We start from the raw sequence: 21,470 nt of genomic DNA, 5'->3' as shown, positions 1-21,470 counted from the left end.
TGGCAAATAAATTGGTGTTTAGCGTGTAGAGTCTTTTATCTTGTTTATATACTCACCGAAACAATTATAGAATGACTAACATTAAAATCAAACACGCAGGTAAAGTTTATGATTTGGCCGTTGATCCAGAAGAGAGTGGCCTTACTTTAAAGTTGCAGGTCTCATCGCTTACGAACGTGCCTCCGGATAGACAGAAGATTTTAGCAAAGGGAGGTCCATTGAAGGATGATGCGATCCTGGGGTCCATGTTTAAAGAAGGACAGACAGTCATGATGCTAGGCACTCCCCTTGAGGAAGTTATCAAAGCCGACGATGTTAATGTCAAGTTTATTGAGGACGGCGATTCTACTGGATTGGTGAACCCAAATTTGCTTAACTTGCCATCGGGACTAATCAATTTGGGGAACACGTGTTACTTGAACTCCAGTATTCAGGTATTGTACACGGTTGATGAGCTAAAGAGAGATTTACAGAATTTCCATGAGAATGATCCCGCCTTGATTAAAAACATGAAAGAATTATTCGAAAAGTTGAAGAACAGTAATGGTAAGGAAGTTACACCGCTTAATTTTCTGGCCAGTGTAAGAAACACATTTCCACAATTTCAAGAGCGTTCTAGAGAAGGGTTTTACAAACAACAAGATGCAGAGGAGGCGTACTCTCAAATTCTGAATGCAGTGATCTCTAAATTTCCAGATCTAGAGAAGTACATGAAGGTTGAAATGAAAAGTGAAACAAAGTGCCTTGAAAGTGGAGGACAAGATGACGTTAAATATGATTTTGAGGATTCACTCAAGTTGAGTTGCCATATTAATAATAGTACCAACTTTATGATTGACGGTTTGAAAAATGGGCTCAAGGAAACTATTGAAAAGAACAACGAAAGCCTAGGTAGAAACGCACAATATGAAATCCAACGTAAAATTACGAAGCTTCCTAAATATTTAACCGTTCACTTTGTCCGTTTCTTTTGGAAAAGAGAGACAGGTAAAAAGGCCAAAATTATGCGAAAGGTTCAATTTCCATTTCAACTTGATGTTATGGAGCTAGTCGATGAACAAAAACGTGAGGGCCTAATCAAGGCTAGAGATGAGATCTCTAAACTGGAGAAAACTTTTGATGAAGAGTTTAGGCAAATCAAGAAAGCCAAGCTAACTTCGGAATTAACCAGCAGGGAGCAATATGAGTCCCAAATGAAGGAAATGAAGAGCATCAAAGAAAAACGCCAAGAACAGTTCCAGGATCTCTTCAAGACACTGGATGTCTCTGAAGGTGAGAATGCGTCTAGTTTGTATGATTTACAAGGTATCATTGCACATCAAGGTGCAAGTGCGGATTCCGGACATTACCAAGCCTTTGTTCGTGATCCAAACGACGTTAGCGGCGAGAAATGGTACAAGTTCAACGACGATAAAGTTACAGTGATTGACAGGGAGAAGATCATGTCCTTGGCAGGCGGTAGTGAAGGTGATTCTGCATTGATCTTAATATATAAGGGAGTCGGTATGTAGAAAGTATGAGAAGATAAATAAATACACATTAAAAAATAAGTAGAATAAATATACTGTCTATGGGACACCAGCTAATTTCTTAAATTCCTGTACTTCATCCCAGCAGTTTAGCGGTCTGCCCTTGTTTTTCAATAGGCAATTAGCAACTGATTCTTCAGCAGCTTTGAGAGAGTCAGACTTTGCAATTTTGGCTTCGGCAGATGACTTCAATTTAGAGTAAACAACATCAAGTTTTTCGTTGAGCATTGGGGCACCTACCCCGTTATCGGTCTTCAATAATGACTTCTCGATGGTGTCATCTAATTCCATGACTTTAGAGGATAGAATAGAGTCGAGTTTGGCAGAGACCTGCTTGGCAATTTCTTGAGACTTGTGCTCGGACCGAGTGACGCTTGTCTCTGTAGACGCATCTAAAGCATGGAGCAGTTGTGGCGAGAATTGGACTGGGGTTGCAGATGGGAACGCTGATGATTCCATTGTGTGTTGGCGGATACTTTACTGTTCAAAGAATGTTGAAGAAGCTCAGTTGTTTGGAGATGTTGGATAGACGATGAAACTCATGCTGGGATTATAAAGTGCGAGATTTTCATGCAATGAAATTACACGTTACTGCTATGAAGTGGATAGCATTTGAAAAATGGACAATGCCCAGAACCTCTACACATAAGAGGAAGAGAAGCAGAAGAAGAAGAAGAAGAATAAAAGGAAGGAGGAGGTGTGATTCTAACATATACAGAAAGAGACATACAATTATATGAGAATGGGGGATGGTGGTCAACCAGTTGGCCATTAGACGGCGCTCTTAACTTCGAAAAACCTCTTAAGATAGAAAACTTGAAAGAGACTATTGAGCACAACCACGGCCAACTGGATGGAAGACCAGTACTTCACTCTTGAGTTTGTCGACTCTGCGGTATTTCTGTGTGTTCTCTCTCTAACGACAATGTAGTTTTGTTCGTTCTTGACGTCATAGACCAGTTCAAGTAATTTTCTGATACTGGTCTCCAAATTGTTGTCTGAGTTGTCGTTCACGTCGACATAGATGACGCCATGGACATTGAAGGACACGTCCTTGGTCTTCATGTTGGAGTCCTCGTTGGAGAAACAGTACACGTGTTTACCAGACTCCTTGGCCTTTATGTTGATGTTTGCATGGGTTGCGTCAGTCAATGACTTGATGATCTTCCCAGAGGGAGACTGGATCCAGAAGTCGCAATGTAGCTGCTCCGTTGCGTCTCTGTCTCTGTCGCCAACCTGGAAGGAGACAGAGAGCTCGTCGTTGGTCTTCAAGGTTTCGTAGAAACACTCCTTACCTCTTGGGGGGAGAAGCGCAATGTGTGCAGAGGCTAAAGATGACAACGCAAAGAGGGAAAGAATCGAGGAAAACTTCATCGTTGGAGAGATGGAGCGTGTGTTCACAAGTGTTGGTTGTTGGAGTTTAAGCAAAACATAAGAACAACATCTTCTCCTTTCCAGTAGAAGTTGTTGACTAAAATGAGAAAACACTGTAAACACGAAACGAAAAAGACACTCTTGGAATGAAAAGACACATTCGCATCGGGTCCCTCGACATTTTGCTGGACAAATTTGTCTCATCAATATGGCCATGGGCTATCCTGTTCCGCATTGTGTACCGGTGCTACCGTCTCCTTTGATAGAATGATACTCTTTACAAGGTTTGTCTATGTGGTGTGTCTAATGACTTCAATACGATGTTTCTAATGACTTCAATACGATGTTTCTAATGACTTCAATACGATGTTTCTAGTGACTTCAATACGATGTTTCTGGACTACTTTTCGATAAGTTGCTTCTCGAGACTTCGATAAGTTGCTTGAGCAACTGCAGTGACAGGGAAGAATGTCTCTCGAAGAGATGCATTATACGGTACGGCATGGCACGGCGAAGCCACCGGTGGAGTGCACTGCCGTCAAGTAACAGGGTGACTCAACCGGTCGCCAAGTAGCAAGACTTGCAACACACTGGGGTGTGCACCTATTGGCATTGCTGTCCCGGTAAAGAGAGTCTTCCTCCTCTGAAACAATGGGGGGGCTACTGTGACCCCCACAACGTGTTATACTGGACGTGGAGGTCTAGAGATGGGAGTCGGGAGAGAGCTGTTGGGCCTACAACGGTGGTGTAGCAGACACCGTAAAGAGAGTGTTGCAAACCGACACGCAGTGCATCGGAGATGTCCACTGGCAAGTGGTGGATAGCATGTCTAAAGCAATGGATAGCATGTCTAAGGCAATGGAGACAGAGTCAAGACGTGCAAGGGAAGAAGGTGTGTCCCCTTGTGTACTTCACAGACGCTCCTTGTGTCCTATACCCGCCTTGGTCTGTGTGGACACGTTCCAAGGGTCTTGTCTCTGCCGAACGGACGTCCAGTCATCACAAGAGCCCCCGCATGTAGCTGTGCTCCAGGGATACATCACAAAGGCACCGTCAAAAGTACCCTGGCAACCGTTCTGCAAACTGCTGTTCTCCCCAAAAGAACCACTTTGCACGAGCAAACACAGACATTTGTACACACCTCCTCTTATAGACGCCTCCTCTTATAAACACTAGTACAGTCACTGGCGACGACGGCCTCCAAAGACCTCCTATGATGCAACTGGCGTTCCCCCAAGGTCCTGAATTACAGCATGCAACTCAAACTGGTAAAAGAGTTGGTCAACGTTCAGTACCCCATTCTTCATCAAGACCAGAAACCACAGAGAACTCCCTTGGCTGGCTACACAGTCGGGCCTCTCATCAAATAGACCCAACAGACACACTGTGCTACTGTAGCTCATACGGTAGATAGGGGGGGGGAGAAGCCAATAAACACCTTCTTATCTCTCGAATGTCCAGGTATGTGTATGTTTTTTTTCATCTCTTCACTGTAAAGCCGTGTTTTCCTCCATATCAACAACAGCAATTGCAGCTTCAACAGTTGACCCGCTACACCGGCCACTCTGTCTCTCTGGAACAACAGTCGATGCCATGGACGGCCTCTATGCAACGTTTCTACTCTGCGGGACCGCCTCTCTCTGGCCGTGGAATGCCTTCCTCTCAGCAGCAGCCTTCTTCCAGGAAAGACTCTCAAATCATCAACACCTGGCAGATAACTACACCTCGACTATGATGACCGTCTCGACCCTAACCTCGGTAATATGCAACTACATGCTCTCTAGACATCAGGCTATAAATTACAAGAAGCTGCTACTCTATGGTAACGTCTTACAGGCCAGTATTTTCGCAATTATGGCTGTCTCCGTCCTTATAGAAACCCCGCAGGTCCCATACTTCATCTTCACCTCGTTTGCCGTCCTCGTTTCCTCCGTGGCCGCTTGCTTCACCCAGGTTGCTCTTATGGCATTGGCAAACTTACGTTCTGCAGAACTATCGAATGCCACCGTTGTTGGAAATGCCGTTTCTGGCGTTTTACCTTCCGCATCCATGCTTGCAGGAGGTGGACGGGCTCTATGGTACTTTATTGCATCTGTGGTCATTGTCATTGTAGCGCAGCTCGCTGTGTTTGCGTCGGACTGGAAGGATGGATACAAGGACGAAATTAATATTGAAACCATGGAAGAATCCCTAGTCACAGATACTCCATCGAATAATTCGTCAGTTGCTTACTGGGATTTGAAACCCATTCATCCACTTCACCTGGTGATAACGATAACATTCTTCGTCACACTTGTATTCCCTGTCTTTGCTTCCTCAGTTACCTCTCCAAAGGTAGCTTCGAAAACATTCATTCCATTGGCATTTTTCGTGTGGAATTCCGGTGATCTCCTGGGGCGACTCCTGTTGAACTACCATCCACTGCTCCCAAGAGACACCCGCCACATGGTTGCCTACTCCATCCTGCGGATCTTGTTTGTGCCGCTGTTTCTGTTCTGCAACGTGAAGGGCCGTGGAGGATGGCCAGACGGTGTCTATCTGCTACTCCAACTCGTTTTCGGTATCACCAATGGCCATCTTTTCGGTGCCGCATACATGCAGGTCGGAGAAGTGTTGAGCACCGATGGAGAGAAACAAGCAGCTGCATCTTACACCGCCTTAGTCATCAACATATCCTTGCTGGCTGGTAGTGTCTCTAGTTACCTGGTTGTCTTTCTCATTAGATAGCACATCACGTGACATACGCACGCTAGACTGTATGGCGATGTCACGTGATGTGCTATGGTGCTTTAACGGTTCTCATTAAAATAAAATAATGTACACATTGAGCGGCAAACTGTTGATTTGTAATTGAGCTTTTATCTGACATTGGTTCCAACTGTATCTTATATACATGTATTTTCCTACCACACAGTAGACTACAGGCCCTCTCTCCGTGAAATGTTCAAAACAGTAATTAGAAGTACAATCATACCTGCTAAAAGGGCTGTCTCGATTTCATCCCGCCCCTTCACCTCGTCAATCCACCCTTGGGCATTGAAGGCGTCTTCGTTGACGGCTGATGATTTTTCCCTAACCAAGGTTAAAAACCCCCAACTGTCAGATAATAACAACCTTCCGCTCCACATCGCACTCACAGAATCGGCGGCTAAGAAACTCACCAAGCTGGCAGAGGAGGAAAACAAGGACGATCTGGCCCTTCGGCTTGTTGTATCATCTGGTGGGTGCCATGGATTCCAGTATGATTTAAAAATCACAGACTTATCCGAGTTCAGTGAGGAAAACAACGACTCATTGTTTGAGAGAGACGGCGGTAAAGTTATAGTTGACAAAGATGCATTAGAAATCATGAGAGACTCCAAAATTGATTACGTGAAACAGTTAATTGGAGAAGGCTTCAAGATTGTTGAATCGCCATACACAAAATCTAGTTGTGGTTGTGGGTCTTCATTTGATATTGACTTTGATAAACTACAGGGTCAATAGACGGATTATGTACCATACGCTCAACCTCTTGTCTCCCTTTTCTTCCTTCCGAGAATGTCCTAAATGTGACATGGAATCTGTAAATAGAACCTTCCCATCCTTCCACAGGGAATAACTTTGGCATTCCATCGAAGAAACGGCCAGTTTCCCCACATCAATCGCCGTCTCTCTTTGTATAATATCTCTATATTCATCTACACTTTTCAACTTTCGAATATCTTTTGTTTTGAAAACCATCCCCGTGGTCCCGGTAGCATACCCGAGTTTCACATCTCCAATAGAATCAACCTGGTCCGCCTCCAGAGACCAGTCAAGAGCTCTATATATCTGTTCACCCGTTATTTCAATCTTACTGGTTGCACAATCCATGTCTTGCATGCATTTCAGAAAAACCGGTATAAATATAGGATGCCCATGAAACATAAACATCAGCTTCTCCCTGCTCTGCACTAGCACAGCTATCTGTGGACGAAGTATTAAGGGTAGATGGAACCGATAGTGCCCTGTCCTTAACTCACCATCATTAACTTCAACACTCTCCTGGAACTCGTCAATTTTCACCTTGACTTCAAGCATACTTCTAACAGTAGCTAAGTTTGGTGGATCGGCAGTGCTCCTCCCGCCTTCGTAAAGTTTCGAATGGGCTGGTATAAGTCCAGATCCACTTGTTGTTCGGGTACCCATGTATAGTCCACTTTCAATAATGGCCTCCGCTAATCTGGTTAGAAGACGTGTTGATGTTGGCGAAAACTCACTGCACAACTCATCAATTATTTTGTTCGGTTCGATGGATAGCGGAGTAACAGTGTAGCATCTAAAGCTCTTGTTGATCAGTATCTTAGACATTTGCGTATTTTATAGATTGCATGGTACATTATCCATAACAGGTTTAGGTAAACAAAACGGGTGTTGATATAATAATAATAAAAAAGCGATCATGATTTTCTAATTTGCATATCTCCATCTCACTATAAGGTGAATCTCTATATTATTTTCACTCATTCAGAACACAATGTCGTTTTGGGACAATCACAAGGACTCGATCAAAGCAGGTGGTATCTCTGTTCTGAAGGGTGCTGGAAAGGCAACGAAAGCTGTCTCAAAGGCGGGATATTCGGCATATAAGAACCACAACTCAAAATCTAATGCTGCTCCTTCCGAAGAACAAGATTCACATCAGGTTGAGGAAGGATACATGCCAGCAGCAAGGGATGACCCAAAATCATTCCCCCCTCCTCCAAAGCATGTTGCAGCGTATGGTACTCAGGGTGCCTCACATATGGTACAACAACAGCAGTATCAGCCACATATGGCAGCTCAATCTCAACCTCCAAATTTGGTTGACTACAATAACCCATATCATCAACCCCCTCAACAACAACAACAACACGATCAGCCACTACAGGTGCAATATCCATCTCAACAGCAATACTCTGTAAATGTGCAACCGCAAACGCAATCTCTTCCTCCTAGAGATCAAAACTATTCCGGCTATCAGCAACCTTCGGTTAATCCCGCATACCCTCCTCCACCACCTAGAGGAGTGGATACGTCAACTAACCAACTTTCTTTATCCACATCAGCACCAGCACCTCCACCTCCTCCAGCAAGAGACCAAAGCTATCCGGGTTATCAGCAACCTGTACAACAACCTGTACAATATTCAAGACAACCAACCTATCAGTACCAACAACAACATATTAATGTGGCTTATCCACACACGCCCTCTGGAGAAGTACAGCAATCGCCGTATCAACAATCAATTCAAAGTGTCGAACATCAACAACCCCCTCCTCCGCTCAGAGAGCAAACCTGTTCGAGCTATCAACAGCCATCCGTAGTTCCAGGATCCATACAAAGTTCTGCAACACAAGCACAACAACCTCTTTATCTGCAAGCTAATCATCATCATCAACAACAACAACAACCTCCAATGGTAGAACAACAGCTTGCAAACTTTCAACAACAATATCAACCCATCTCTGCTCCTGGAACAAGTACAACTTCACTCAATACATACCAAGTACCAAACACATCGGTTCCATCTCCACCAGTTAGAACTCCTGTTTACCCTGGTGGTGTAGAAGGTGGAAATACTGAAGGAACACGTTCTACCTCTTTTTCTGAAGAGTCCACCCTACCACATGGTGAAGCTAAAATTACGGAGCCTAAATTCAAAACAAACCTTATGGAATTTGACATAACCAAGTTTGGGGCACCTCCTCCTCGTGCCCGTTTGACAAAAGATGAAGATGCATATATGACACGTAAAAAACAAGAGGCAGAACGTTTGAAGCAAATCAAGGAAGCCTCATTACAAAAGGCGAGAGAGTCCACCAGTAAAAGCATTGAGAGTTTCAAGTCGAACACAAGAGCAAATTCATTGACTCCAAATGCTTCAATTACACCAGAACCCACACCCGATCCTGCTCAGGGTGTTTTACATGCGCTAGATAGTGAACCTTCTGTCGCCAAGCCCTTCAGTTTACCTGAAATTTCGCAAATTCAGCCGCCGCCGCCTATGCATCGGAATTCAGAGATAGGCATGAAAAGTGCCGTCCCTCCTCCACCGTATAGACAAAAGTCAACCTCAGGCAAGACGGACTCCCCTCCTATGTTAAACATGGTAGCACCAGAACCAGTAGGTGTATCTGAAACTTCTCAAAATGTTCTGTCATATCCGATTTCAAATCAACCCGCAAGCTTGAGCGCACGTGAGCCAATGAAAACTCCTTCTCCGTTAGAGCAAAATACTTCTAGTGCTAGCATGACACAAGCCCAAGCCCAAATACAGCAAGGCTACTCTTGTAGACAGGAAGATGCTCCGAAAACCGATACTGTGAAGAAGAAAACACCACCTGCTAAACCTACCAAACCCAACCAACTTAAGCAGAAGCCTCCAAAACCCGTCAAACCCTCATCTCTTGCGTCTGCAGTTCCGTCTTCCGATACTGGTAACCAGAAACCTCCTATAGCACCAAAAAGTAGTGCACATGGCAACCATATCAAGGAACTTCAAGCAAAGTTGGGAAACCTAAACTTTGCATAAGTCATATCCCTTAACAGTCATTGCAGTACCGAACTAGCGGTTGTCAAGAGTACAAATCAACTTTATATGAGAAATGTTTAAGCTGTATAGAGTAGCTCCATTTTGGCACAGTGGAGCACGTTAGAATTTATTGATTTTTATTAAGGATTTCTTTCGCATAACTGGGGGAGCCTGTCTCTGCGGTTCTTGGATGTCAGCTTGCGTACTTGGAAGAAAGAACAGTCAAAACACTCTCAGGAAGAGGTAAAACTGGGAAGTTGTAGGTCACTGTTTACTGTTTCTCAGGGAAACCAAACAAATTAATCTATAGTCACGTCTTGGAGGTGCCCGGCAAACAGCATGCAAGTCAAAACTTAGGTTACTCTCTATTTATCACGACGACAGCTACTATTTGGTCAAGCAATACAACTATTGCATTGTTCTGTTAGCAACCTCAATGAAAATGGTAGCTGCGAAACTGCCCAATTAGGAAATCATATTGAGAAATTGATTTTGAGATTCCTATTTTCATGATCCTTAGTAAAGGTTCAAACCAAATTTTGAGTTTGTGTTTGTGTTTGTGTTTACAGCAGTAGAAATGTCCCCGTTTCTTTGCTTAGTGAAGAAGTACTGTGGTTTTCCTTATTTGCTCCCTTTTCTAGAGTTTCTTCTTTAATATCTCTCATGTTGCCCTGTTTGCTCGTTTTGCTCCCATCGTGAACTTATCCTTGGTATGTTGATCCTTCTTTTGCTTTTGTTGTTGTTGTTGTTGTTCTTGCCCTTGTTCTTGTTCCACTTCTTCTGCTTCTTTCTGCTTTTTTCTTCTCTTAAATCCACCCCTACACCCATCTGCGATTTAAAGGTTATATATCTATAGTTTTTACGTCGCCCTCTGCAGATTTCATCTATAAGTCTGCCACCCTAAAGTAATCCGTCTTTGTTCCTCCCTTATTATGCGTGTCATTTTCGATATCCCTACTTTTACCCCATTTTGGTCTAGACCATCCACTTTCCACCATATTTCAATTAATGCTACCAAACCTCTCTCTGAAGAGCCAAACACTGCTTTGACCATCTTTGGCACTACCCAGTTTATTGAAGCACGTAATTCTAACTACCATGGCTTTAAAACAAAAGACTTGGAAGTTAAGGCTTATACGATTCTACAAAGGCAAGCTTACATGCTTATGAGATGGTGTATCATCAGATACTCCATTGAATGTTTGGTTAATATCAATCTTATTCAACCTGCAATTTATAAACTAACCCCAGATAACTTCTTGCCTTCTCTTGAAGAAGTCAAGGCTTATATTGACAATCCTAAGTTTTTATGGCGGTTTTCTTTGCATAATTATTACGAATTTATTAAATTGTTCCAACCTCATGATAGGGCTATTAAACTGCTGAACCTTATCATGTCCTTCAATGATGGGTCTGGTATTGTTCCCTTTGCAAGGGCAAAACATACCAAACTTATCAACAGTTTCAAGGAAAAGTTCCAAGTACGAGATATCACAATGTCGCATTTCTCATTACATAAAATTGATGATATGAATAAGACATGTTTTAAGTTTCAGTTAAATGAATATGAAACTATAGAATATTTATATTCTGATGATTTCATGTTATTCCAAATGGATGGAATCACAACTTATGAAGAGTTTACTCATTTATTAATTGCTGGTCAATGCTTGAGGTACAACTCTAAGATTCTTGAATCAAAAGTTGAACTAGATAAAAGGAACCATGGGAATAGAAAACTAATCTCGCTCGCCAAAAAGAGGGAAAAAATTAAAGATTTGAGAAATGTTTTTAAGAAATCAAATAATTGTAAAAAATCCAAACATAGAATTATTGGTGACTCTACTACAATTGAACCTTATCAAAAAGATGATGAAAAATTGTCAATCTTATCAAAGCTGAACCAATTGCTCAAGGATGCGAGGGGAATTAATTTCCCTGAATTAAATAAAATGATCGAAAAAATTGAGGTTACTCCTTACAGTTTTTATGGTGAATTTAGAAAGGAATTGGCTTTTATTTCCAAATTTGCAATTAGGAAATTTGTTGAAGATCAAAGATCCAAGACAATAATTACAAATAGGCTTTACTTAATGTCTACCTGGAGTCATGCTGCTATGATGGTTGAGAGTAACCATCCACATAGTTTTTACAAGTTTCTATATACATATGTTAGTTTCCAATGTTCAAGTGATTACACAAAAATGTTTCATGATGCTGGTGATCCAATTAGATACGGTTGGTCATTTCCAAAACTATCAGTGGATTTTGATGTTGTACAAAAATATTATACAAAGCTTATACCACAAGAGTATTTAGTTGATTGTTATAGGCATAGATTAAAGACAAAAAAATGGAAATCGGTTATGAACAGGTTTTCAGATGCTATTAAGGTGGAATTTAGAGATCAACTGGGCTTGAAAGCTGTTAGAATCACACCAGAAGAAGTTGAAAGAGATGTATTAGTTGAAAATATGTTTGTGGAAATTGTTGGTAAAAGAATGAAGGAAGTTATTCAAAGTATCAATGACGAATGTTTTACTAATTATGAAGCTAATACTGTTGATCAAATAAGGATTCGGGTATCCACATCTAAAATTTTAGAAGCTACTGTCATGAAACTAGTCTCTGTTACACCTCAAGAGGTTCAATTCAATCTTGTTATACCTAGAGGTGATTTTCCATCTGGAAATACTACGAAATTAGTACCAAATTCAAATACCAGCCCTATGAAAGGAAAATCCGAGGGACCTGTTACTAGAGATGTTTTATCTAAAATGATAAAGATGGTTGAGAAATTTGAAAACCTTCTTGAGATACTGATTGAACGTCATATTAATTCTTCTAAAGCGCTGAATATTCCTGATAAATATGAGCTAGTTGATTACAATCAAGTTTTGAAGTCGGCATCGGAATACTTAGCAAACGTATCTTTGGAAAATCGTTGTAATCCTCCCAAAGAATGTAAGGCTCTTAAAAAAATTGGTTGTATTAAAAATAAGTTAGTTAGAACTTACGACCATATAGCCGAACTTAGAAACAACGATGTTCCAAAACATGTTAAAAAAGAATTTAAGAGATACTTCAAGGTTATGGTTCCCTTTACTTATACAGCAGTGGAGACTAATAACTGTCGTGAATCTGATCCGATCAACTATGATCGTTTTGGTAAAGTAGTTGGACTTACTTTAAAGAGTACAAAAAACTCATGTATCGATAATCAAGTGGTTATAGCCGAAAACAGTGAGCCTATTTCTTCCCCTATTTCGAACGTTGATGAAGCTTCCCCTACTGTTTCAACTTCTGTTTTTACTTCTACTGTTCCTTCCGATGTCCCTTCTGGCGTCCCTTCCGGCGTCCCTACAATTTCCACGTCCATTTCCTCTGATGGTTCCAAATCTATACCCCAGTCTGTTTCTCCTGCTCGTTTCAAATCTGTGTCCAAGTCTGTTTCTCCTGCTCGTTCCAAGTCTGTTTCCAAGTCTGTTTCTTTTGCTGATTCTGAGTCTGTTTCCAAGTCTGTTTCCCCTGCTCGTTCCAAATCTGTTTCCAAGTCTGTTTCTTTTGCTGATTCTGAGTCTGTTTCCAAGTCTGTTTCCCCTGCTCGTTCCAAATCTATACCCCAGTCTGTTTCTCCTGCTCGTTCCAAATCTGTTTCCAAGTCTGTTTCTTTTGCTGATTCTGAGTCTGTTTCCAAGTCTGTTTCTCCTGCTCGTTCCAAGTCTGTTTCCAAGTCTGTTTCTTTTGCTGATTCTGAGTCTGTTTCCAAGTCTGTTTCTTTTGCTGATTCTGAGTCTGTGTCCAAGTCTGTTTCGTTTGCTGATTCCAAATCTATACCCCAGTCTGTTTCTTTTGCTGATTCTGAGTCTGTTTCCAAGTCTGTTTCCCCTGCTCGTTCCAAATCTGTTTCCAAGTCTGTTTCTTTTGCTGATTCTGAGTCTGTTTCCAAGTCTGTTTCGTTTGCTGATTCCAAATCTATACCCCAGTCTGTTTCTCCTGCTCGTTCCAAATCTGTTTCCAAGTCTGTTTCTTTTGCTGATTCTGAGTCTGTTTCCAAGTCTGTTTCTCCTGCTCGTTCCAAGTCTATACCCCAGTCTGTTTCTTTTGCTGATTCTGAGTCTGTTTCCACGTCTGTTTACAAGTCCGTCTCTGTTGATGGTTCTATGTCTTTATCTCCTGTTGTTTCTAAAGCTGGCATCCCTTATGTTTCCACTTGTGATACCCGTTATGATACAGCTTCTGATGCGGTCTCTTTTGCCACTTCTGTCTCAGCTTCGACAACGCCTCCTATTACCCTTCCCGTTGCTCCTCCTGTCTCAATCCCAACTGATGCTGAAATCAATCATAGTGTCCCCTGTTCAAGGTCCCTAGTTCTCGAAAATACTCTAGTAAATCTACATAGAGCTGCCTTTTCCAATGACTCAGATAGTGATGAACTTATTGTTGATACTTTTGAGAATCCAGAATGTGACGTTCCCAATGAATTCACTTTTAGCCATGAAAGACTCCTTGACTCTGAGCTTGATACATTTGGTCCTCTGTATCATGTTCGTAATGTTCAAATGTTCGAAAGAATGGTTAAATATGACAATCGTGGGAATTATGATGAATTTGTCGATGCCATGGTGATTCCGGATTTTCATGATGACAGCTATTTTGACCTAGTTTTAGAGCTTTGTGAGCCTGGTAGTGCGAAACAATTCTTACAAAAAAAAATCCAGATTGATGAAGTTAAGATAAAGCCATTTAACCTAAGTCATATATACTTCATTAGACAATTAGAAGATAAATTCAAAAAAAATTATCACAAAATAATATCTGCTATTAAAAATGTTTGGCAATTTTTAACATACACTAAGCTGATGACTATTGATATTACTTATGACAGGTTACTAAGACCATTTGATAAATGTATGAAAATTATTCCATTTGAATATTACTTTTACGATCCCTGTATTGAAATGTTTGAAGGAATTGGTTCATACTTAGAGTTGTATGATTTAAAACATGGTGTTGGTGATTTGTTTAGTGGTAGTTACCAGGAACTAGTTTTTAAAATCCAACGCTACTCCGATTATCATTCTCTGTTTATCCATGCATGGGCAAAAGATAGACACCTTAAGGAACTTTGGTATGCATATAGCTACTGCTCTATGTATAAGTTTCATGATACTACCCTTGGTGAGTTCAATAACAAATTAAAATGGCCTGAACACGCTACATATGATCTATGCAACGAGCAATTGCATCAGAACCTCGAGTTGAAGCGAATTGTGCCGGTCCTGTTCACTGAAAACCCTGAAAGTAGCTCTTCAGAGTAAATATATTATTAGGTGCTACTACTTTTTAGTACTTGATCTTGATGATTAAGTTTGCTCCTCTAAAAGAGTAGCTAAAATTTTGTAAAATTATCAAAAAAAAAAAAAAAAAAAACATATTTATAGACTTGATTGCTATTTAACTATTAAAGATATCAATGGATGTAATGAACCCAAGTATATCATCATTGAACCGTATGATGTTTATGAAACAAAATCTATTCTTGTGGATTTGCTGTACTCGTATTGAGGTACATTTAGTTACCTGTTGCTAATACTATTTACTAGCAACTATTCTTTGTACAATCTTTAAACCTCAGCAGGAAGGTGACTTGTCACTTTTCAATCTACGGCAATGTGATCAACTGAAGTCTCTCAATTATAATCTTATTCGATTCCTGGAACTTCTGAAACAAGCCATATTTTCGGTGGATTGTTTGATTAATTCGGTATAGCTGTCTAATATAAAAAAACTTTAAATATCTACTTTCAAGCCATGGAAACCGCTATTTTAAATGTGCTTTAATCCAACTAACCTGTAAATGAAAAAGAAGATCAACCATACCAATAAGAAGATTATTAAATCACACATCAATGCTGTACTTGTTGGGGGGGTTCATAAAAAAGGAGGGTAATGATGCTTCCGAATGCATGCTATAAGTAGTACAAATGAAACCCGAGTTCGTGTCCTGTATTCAAAGAATTTGAGAAAAATACAAGAGTATAGTCTTGACTGTCGTCTTTATGGTAGATAATACGTCCTCTTACCTAACAAATTCATAGTGCACCATAATCTCTTTAAAAACGATCTAATATCAATTTGCTGAGAATAAAACTGATTTGGCAAGATCTGGTTGAAAGAGAGAGAGGGGGGAGACAGACAGACAGACAGACGGAGCAGAACTTGAGCATTTTAAAGTATCCAATAAAATCGAAATTGTCATGCTGAAAGGAATTTTCACTCTATTGAGGTCCGGAATTGGTCCGATCGAGGTTACCAAAACATCGGCTGAAACAAAACATAAAACCCCAATCAAACACGAGAGACAAGAAAATGGCATTCGGTATAAACAGGGAGAGCAGCTTATTAGGAGAGGAGAATGTCACACAAACCACCCTAGTAGTTTAGTAACATTAGTACCAAGTGATAAATCGTTGGATACCCTGAATCTTTGAGTACAAACCCATTTCAAGAAAAAAAATTCAAAGGATATAAAAGATGAACCCCGTTTGAGTGATAAAAATTGCATTCATGACTTTCATGAAAACCTTAGAAACCAGCATACCAACCCTGGGTATTCAGACACATCTGCTGACACAGTTAATAAAAAATTTACCACCAGTATACTTGATGTCCCATAAAAGCGGTGGGCATGCAATTTCTCTAAATATATTGAAAACCACTGTTGGTTAATTTTCATTACTACCGCTTTTAGAATGTTTTGTTTTTTCCTTACTACTTTTCAACATTGACTCCTTCCACCTTCTCAACAATAACTTCTCCATAGGATCATACTTTATGTCTTTAGCCTGTGCAGATCCGTTACTATTTGATCCTTTCCTTTTTTCACTATTTTCTCTATATTTTTCAAGTTCAACTTCTTCATGTAAATAGTATTTGGGCAGCAACAGCTTTTTTAAGTCCTCATTCTCACTCCTCATGGCTCTTTTCACAAACAGTTTGTAGAATTTGCTAAAAATGTCTCTATATACTAAATCAGAATAGTTAAAAAAGGAATTCACCATTAAAGTCTGGAAATTAACTAGTTGGTCATACTGTGATGTTGATAAATTATACTTCTGGGTTATTTTCGTAAATGTCTGATTCATTATACCAATCATTTCTTTTCTCATTAGTGTTTCCTTCTCCCGTTGTTCTATGGAAAATGTATGAATATCTTGTTTCAAAGGCGATTGAGGTACAATATCGATACTGCGTGCCGTTAATTTGGGAGTTTCTCTTAGGGTATCAAGGTCATTATTTGAATCCCATTTCATCGTTTTATTTCGATTTCTAGCTACTGGTGTCTCTAACTCTGAATCCAGGTTCAATGATGCTATTTCTTCTTGTTCAAGTAGGGTAGGCTGATAATAGTTTCTCTTTATATTCCCGGTTTCCAAATCCCAATTCCACTTCTTCTCAAGTAGTTTCCTGATATCTTTACTATTAATCGAAGATCCCAGCTTGAGAAATTTATGATTGACTAGTTCCTTCAGTTCTGCACGTTCAAGGACTTCCTTAGCAAGACATTTATTAACAAAATCTTTGAACTCTTCTGAAAATCCAGAATCAAGGGATGGCGGTGGCCCCTTAGTGATTCTAAACAAGACTTTCATATTATCAAACTCGGTAAAGGGTGGTTTCCCATATGCCATCTCAATTGCAGTTATTCCTAAACTCCAAATATCAGTCTTGAAGCTGTACTCTTCACGGTTGATAATCTCAGGTGCCATCCAATAAGAAGTACCAACAAATGTCAACCTTTTACTCATGTTATTTGATAATTGAGTTGCAACACCAAAATCCGCCAACTTGACTTCACCATTCAAGCCGACTAATATGTTAGCGGCTTTGATATCTCTATGTATCTTTCCCTGATCATGCAAGTACACCAACGCATTTAAAGTATTTTTCATCATATAGCTAATTATTTCTTCACTGAATGGGCCGGCTGTTAGTAAATCTGAGCAAGAACCGGCGCCAAGATATTCCATAATAATCCATAATTTATAGCCTTTCGTAAAACATCCGTAATATTGGGTGATGTTGGGATGTCGGCAAGTGGATAACATGTGAATTTCTTGTTGGATTTCGGATAATTCCTGGGTCTCTAAATCGATTTGCTTGATTGCAACTTGTTTGTGGGTCACTAAGTCCTGTGCTAGATAAACAACACCAAAACCGCCCCGGCCTAGTTCTGTTGAAAGTTGGAATTGCTCTGCAGAGAATTGTCTGGACATTGTGGGATTTATTCACTTTTATTCTTTATGGTATCCTGGAGGTGTGTGCATATATAGAGTCGCTATGGCGTTCCCAATGATTGTAACGAAAAAAGTCCTAAAATACACCAGGTATTTGAAAAAGAAAAATACGTATATAAATAGACTGTATCTAATGTATAGATATCCATTTATGGATTGACATCTCCACCTACAACATAACCAGAAACTGTTGTAATGACGTTTGTGGAATACAAACAAACGCGTTTGAATGATTCTGTATAAAAAAAAGAACTGACAACATGAAAAAAAAGAGCAGAAAAGTGCGTATCGCTTATTTTTAGCAAAAAATTGATCGCTTACGTCGGCAATCTCGGCTAAAGTTTATGCCACATTTTTGTAATACATGTTTTTTTGCCATATGCATCTTTCAGGTCCTATGTTTGTTTCGGAACTCCAGTCCACAGATATTCGAAGCACCATCCAATACTAAATCATGATGATGTCTATACGACATACACCACTCACAATCAGAGCCAGTTTTCTGCGAAATAATCTCATTTTCACACGGTTAAGAAGTAGTTCTTCTGAACGACCTAAGCATCCTTCATCTTCCTCTTCTTCATCTTCTTCTTCATCTGCTTCTTCATCTGCTTCTTCATCTGCTTCATCTAGAACAGTTTCATCAGACACATTCAGCCTAAACACAAATAAAGTGCTTGCATCCATTAATCACTATAATCAGGCCAAAAACAACAACATCCTATCATCAGTCGATCTTGTACTGGCGCATCCTTCGACTCCCACCTTGGCACCTTTCCAACCAATACATCCATCACCAACACCTTCACTACTCCGATGTATTTTATTCGACAAACAGGGAAGATACAGGATCATGTCTACCGATGCGCAGAAAACCCAGTTATTGCTAAAGCACGACCTATTACCTCGAGATTTGCGGAAGATTGATAAGGGATATGATGATATTGTGCCCTTGATTGTTATCAGGGAGAAAAGCATTTTATTAAGTATCTTACATGTTAAAGCGTTGATTAAATCTGATTCTGTTGTTTTGTTCAATTATGATGGCACGAATTCAGATAACAAACTGATTGAAAACATGTCTGAGAAGCTAAGGAACTCCCAAGGTGACAATCTAGACTATGAAATTAGGGCGCTGGAGACCATATTTGCTGAAGTTGTGGATAATTTGACGGTTGAATCACAGATACATGTTACTGTAGTTAATGGAATTTTGAAAGAATTGGAGAACGATATTGATTTAGCAAAACTAAAGTATTTGTTGATCGTATCGAAGAAGCTAACGCAATTTTTACAGAAAGCCACTTTGATTAGAGACTTGATTGACGAAATGCTTGACCAAGATGACGACATGAATGAGCTATATTTGACTGAGAAAAAGCACGGTACTCAGCGATCGAAGGATGACCACCAAGAAGTTGAACTAATATTGGAGACGTATTCGTTACATTGTGATGCAATTGTTCAAACCATAGAATCAAGAGTCAATGATGTCCGAACCACAGAGGAGATTATCAATATTGTTCTTGATTCCAATAGAAATGACTTGATGCTTTTGAATTTAAATTTGAGTTTGACGATAATGTGTTTGGCCAGTATGTTGTTTGTTGCTGCTTGTTATGGTATGAACTTAGAGAATTTCATTGAGGAAAAAGACGATTGGTTCTGGATTGTTGTCTTTGGATCTACGTTGATTGGAGTAGTGATGTTGCGTTCGGCAAACAAGAAATTAGGTAGACTTCAGAAGATACAACTTACAAATAGATGAGTGCTAGTCCTGTAAATATAGAGAATCTACAAACTATATATATGTATGTGTGTATCCATGTATTCTCATGTATACAATTGGTTTGAATGCTTTTGTCCCATTTTTGGATTTTAATTTTATTTTTCAGTTGTCTTTTGTGATTTGGCATTTCCGTTATGTTCTTGTCCATTTTCTTTCTTTTTTTCCTTTTTCTGTAACAAGACTTTGGTTAAAGCGCTTAAACCCGCATTTTCAGTGCTTTTAGAACCATATAAATCTTTGCTGCCAGCCTTTGAGCTTGCCTTATTGTCGGCCAATCTCTCCCGCTCCCAAGGTCTTACTCGTTTCCTATGATACTCCTCCTCATAAGTCGAAGCTTCGGAATGTCCATACTGGTTGAATGCAAGTGGTCTTTTTTGTGGTCTATAAACATCATTGTTTAAATGTCTCTGTATTCGATTGATTTGATGATGTGGTAATTGTGTTTTCATGGCCGATTTTGAGTTCTGTGAAATATGCAACGGCTGGAACGTTTGTTCATACGATGGTTTTGTGGGATTGGGATACCTAGAATATCTGTCCTCATCGACAGCAATGAAGGTATCGATATACTCATTTCTTCTAGCATAACTTCTATAAGGGCGAGTTGGTCCAACCGGTGGATAATTATCTGAATAAGATTGGAGGTTATTACTAGAATCTATTCTATCCATATAACAAGGTCCATCCATACCATATTTACTATGATTTAAGGATTGATTTGGTGCATGATTCATATTTCTTTGTTGGGTGTTAATTGTCACTTGCTTTTGATTAAAAGGTTTCAGTTCATCTTTGAACCTCTTAACATCGGATTCATGGGATTCCTCCAAATTCGATAGTTCATTATGATGACAAGGTAAAGGTTTCAATTTGAAAAAATCCGAATCCAAACATTTCAATGCATTGTATCTATTTTGAGGATTCAAAGTTAACATACCAGATAAGAGATCTAATGCTTCAAATGGAATTATCTCATGAAAAGTCGATTCTAAAGATCTAACAAAGTTGACCTTCAAATTGATACCATTACGATTTATCAAATGAGCATTAGGGAAATTCTCAAGGGTTGGAGAACCTAATAATTTGAAAATCAATTCTGCTTGATGAATATCCGATTTCCCTTCAAGTATTGGTTTTCTTGTGAAAAATTCACCAAAGACACAACCTATCCCCCACATATCAACAGCAGTTGTATATTTCCGATCTCCCAACAACAATTCTGGTGGCCTATACCACCGAGTAACTACCAATCCCGTATATTCGTATTTCCCACCACCTGGGGGGGAAGTCGAAGTAGTTGGAGGTGGACCATGATATAATCTAGCCAAGCCAAAATCGGCAATTTTCACAATTCCAAAATGATCCAGTAAAATATTTGCAGTTTTAATATCTCGATGTAGGTACCCATTTAGATGCACATAGTTGATACCTTTTAAAATCTGAATCATTATACATTTGATCTGAGATAATGACAAACTAATTCTTGGATTGTTCAAAAGTCCATTCAAATCCGAAGATATATAGGGGAACACCGTGAAGAAAAAGGAGCCATTATTTTCGTCGTGTACCATGTCCACAATTTGCAATACATTGATGTTTTTCAGTTTCTTCATAATGGTTATTTCCCGGAATGCCGTTATGGGGAAACCCTCCTTCTTGTCGGGGACGAGGAACTTCTTCAGCGCCACCAATTTGCCCGTTTTTTTCTGTCTTGCCTTTGTCACTACGCCAAACGTCCCCTGGCCTAGCTGGTTGTATATATCGTACTCTGAGAGTTTCCCCATCTTCGGGAGCACGTGCCCGCTGCCATGCTGGTTCACGCTCTCTCTATTGGAAAGGGTTGACCCCCCGTGTTGGACTTGCGAGTGCATTTGCATGTACTGTTGCCGTTGCGGTTACCGTTGCCAATAGGCAATATAGATCTTGCTCTTGCTTCAGCTGAC

General features: G+C 40.0%; 11 protein-coding genes across 11 annotated transcripts; 6 read left to right on the top strand and 5 right to left on the bottom strand.

Annotated features, from left to right (window-relative positions):
• Positions 1-71: 71 nt before the first annotated feature.
• C5L36_0A06950 (uncharacterized protein) lies at positions 72-1,511 on the top strand (the record flags this gene model as incomplete). The annotated part of the gene is made up of 1 exon (XM_029463709.1): positions 72-1,511. The coding sequence occupies one exon, from the start codon at positions 72-74 to the stop codon at positions 1,509-1,511; it is 1,440 nt and encodes a 479-aa protein (XP_029319569.1).
• A 57-nt stretch (positions 1,512-1,568) lies between these two features.
• On the bottom strand, positions 1,569-1,988 carry C5L36_0A06940 (uncharacterized protein; the record flags this gene model as incomplete). Its single annotated transcript, XM_029463708.1, has 1 exon — positions 1,569-1,988. The coding sequence occupies one exon, from the start codon at positions 1,986-1,988 to the stop codon at positions 1,569-1,571; it is 420 nt and encodes a 139-aa protein (XP_029319568.1).
• A 312-nt stretch (positions 1,989-2,300) lies between these two features.
• On the bottom strand, positions 2,301-3,119 carry C5L36_0A06930 (uncharacterized protein; the record flags this gene model as incomplete). The annotated part of the gene is made up of 1 exon (XM_029463707.1): positions 2,301-3,119. The coding sequence occupies one exon, from the start codon at positions 3,117-3,119 to the stop codon at positions 2,301-2,303; it is 819 nt and encodes a 272-aa protein (XP_029319567.1).
• A 1,377-nt stretch (positions 3,120-4,496) lies between these two features.
• C5L36_0A06920 (uncharacterized protein) lies at positions 4,497-5,630 on the top strand (the record flags this gene model as incomplete). Its single annotated transcript, XM_029463706.1, has 1 exon — positions 4,497-5,630. One exon carries the CDS (start codon positions 4,497-4,499, stop codon positions 5,628-5,630), a length of 1,134 nt encoding a protein of 377 aa, XP_029319566.1.
• A 213-nt stretch (positions 5,631-5,843) lies between these two features.
• Positions 5,844-6,389, top strand: C5L36_0A06910 (uncharacterized protein; the record flags this gene model as incomplete). The annotated part of the gene is made up of 1 exon (XM_029463705.1): positions 5,844-6,389. The coding sequence occupies one exon, from the start codon at positions 5,844-5,846 to the stop codon at positions 6,387-6,389; it is 546 nt and encodes a 181-aa protein (XP_029319565.1).
• On the bottom strand, positions 6,375-7,235 carry C5L36_0A06905 (uncharacterized protein; the record flags this gene model as incomplete). The annotated part of the gene is made up of 1 exon (XM_029463704.1): positions 6,375-7,235. The coding sequence occupies one exon, from the start codon at positions 7,233-7,235 to the stop codon at positions 6,375-6,377; it is 861 nt and encodes a 286-aa protein (XP_029319564.1).
• A 166-nt stretch (positions 7,236-7,401) lies between these two features.
• C5L36_0A06900 (uncharacterized protein) lies at positions 7,402-9,438 on the top strand (the record flags this gene model as incomplete). The annotated part of the gene is made up of 1 exon (XM_029463703.1): positions 7,402-9,438. One exon carries the CDS (start codon positions 7,402-7,404, stop codon positions 9,436-9,438), a length of 2,037 nt encoding a protein of 678 aa, XP_029319563.1.
• A 932-nt stretch (positions 9,439-10,370) lies between these two features.
• On the top strand, positions 10,371-14,759 carry C5L36_0A06890 (uncharacterized protein; the record flags this gene model as incomplete). Its single annotated transcript, XM_029463702.1, has 1 exon — positions 10,371-14,759. One exon carries the CDS (start codon positions 10,371-10,373, stop codon positions 14,757-14,759), a length of 4,389 nt encoding a protein of 1,462 aa, XP_029319562.1.
• Positions 14,760-16,166: 1,407 nt separating this feature from the next.
• On the bottom strand, positions 16,167-17,717 carry C5L36_0A06880 (uncharacterized protein; the record flags this gene model as incomplete). Its single annotated transcript, XM_029463701.1, has 1 exon — positions 16,167-17,717. One exon carries the CDS (start codon positions 17,715-17,717, stop codon positions 16,167-16,169), a length of 1,551 nt encoding a protein of 516 aa, XP_029319561.1.
• Positions 17,718-18,192: 475 nt separating this feature from the next.
• C5L36_0A06870 (uncharacterized protein) lies at positions 18,193-19,506 on the top strand (the record flags this gene model as incomplete). The annotated part of the gene is made up of 1 exon (XM_029463700.1): positions 18,193-19,506. The coding sequence occupies one exon, from the start codon at positions 18,193-18,195 to the stop codon at positions 19,504-19,506; it is 1,314 nt and encodes a 437-aa protein (XP_029319560.1).
• Positions 19,507-19,622: 116 nt separating this feature from the next.
• C5L36_0A06860 (uncharacterized protein) lies at positions 19,623-21,404 on the bottom strand (the record flags this gene model as incomplete). Its single annotated transcript, XM_029463699.1, has 1 exon — positions 19,623-21,404. The coding sequence occupies one exon, from the start codon at positions 21,402-21,404 to the stop codon at positions 19,623-19,625; it is 1,782 nt and encodes a 593-aa protein (XP_029319559.1).
• Positions 21,405-21,470: the final 66 nt, after the last annotated feature.

Source organism: Pichia kudriavzevii, chromosome 1, assembly GCF_003054445.1.
Source record: "Pichia kudriavzevii chromosome 1, complete sequence".
Lineage (NCBI taxonomy): Eukaryota > Fungi > Ascomycota > Pichiomycetes > Pichiales > Pichiaceae > Pichia > Pichia kudriavzevii.
This window is presented reverse-complemented; position numbering and strand designations above follow the sequence as displayed.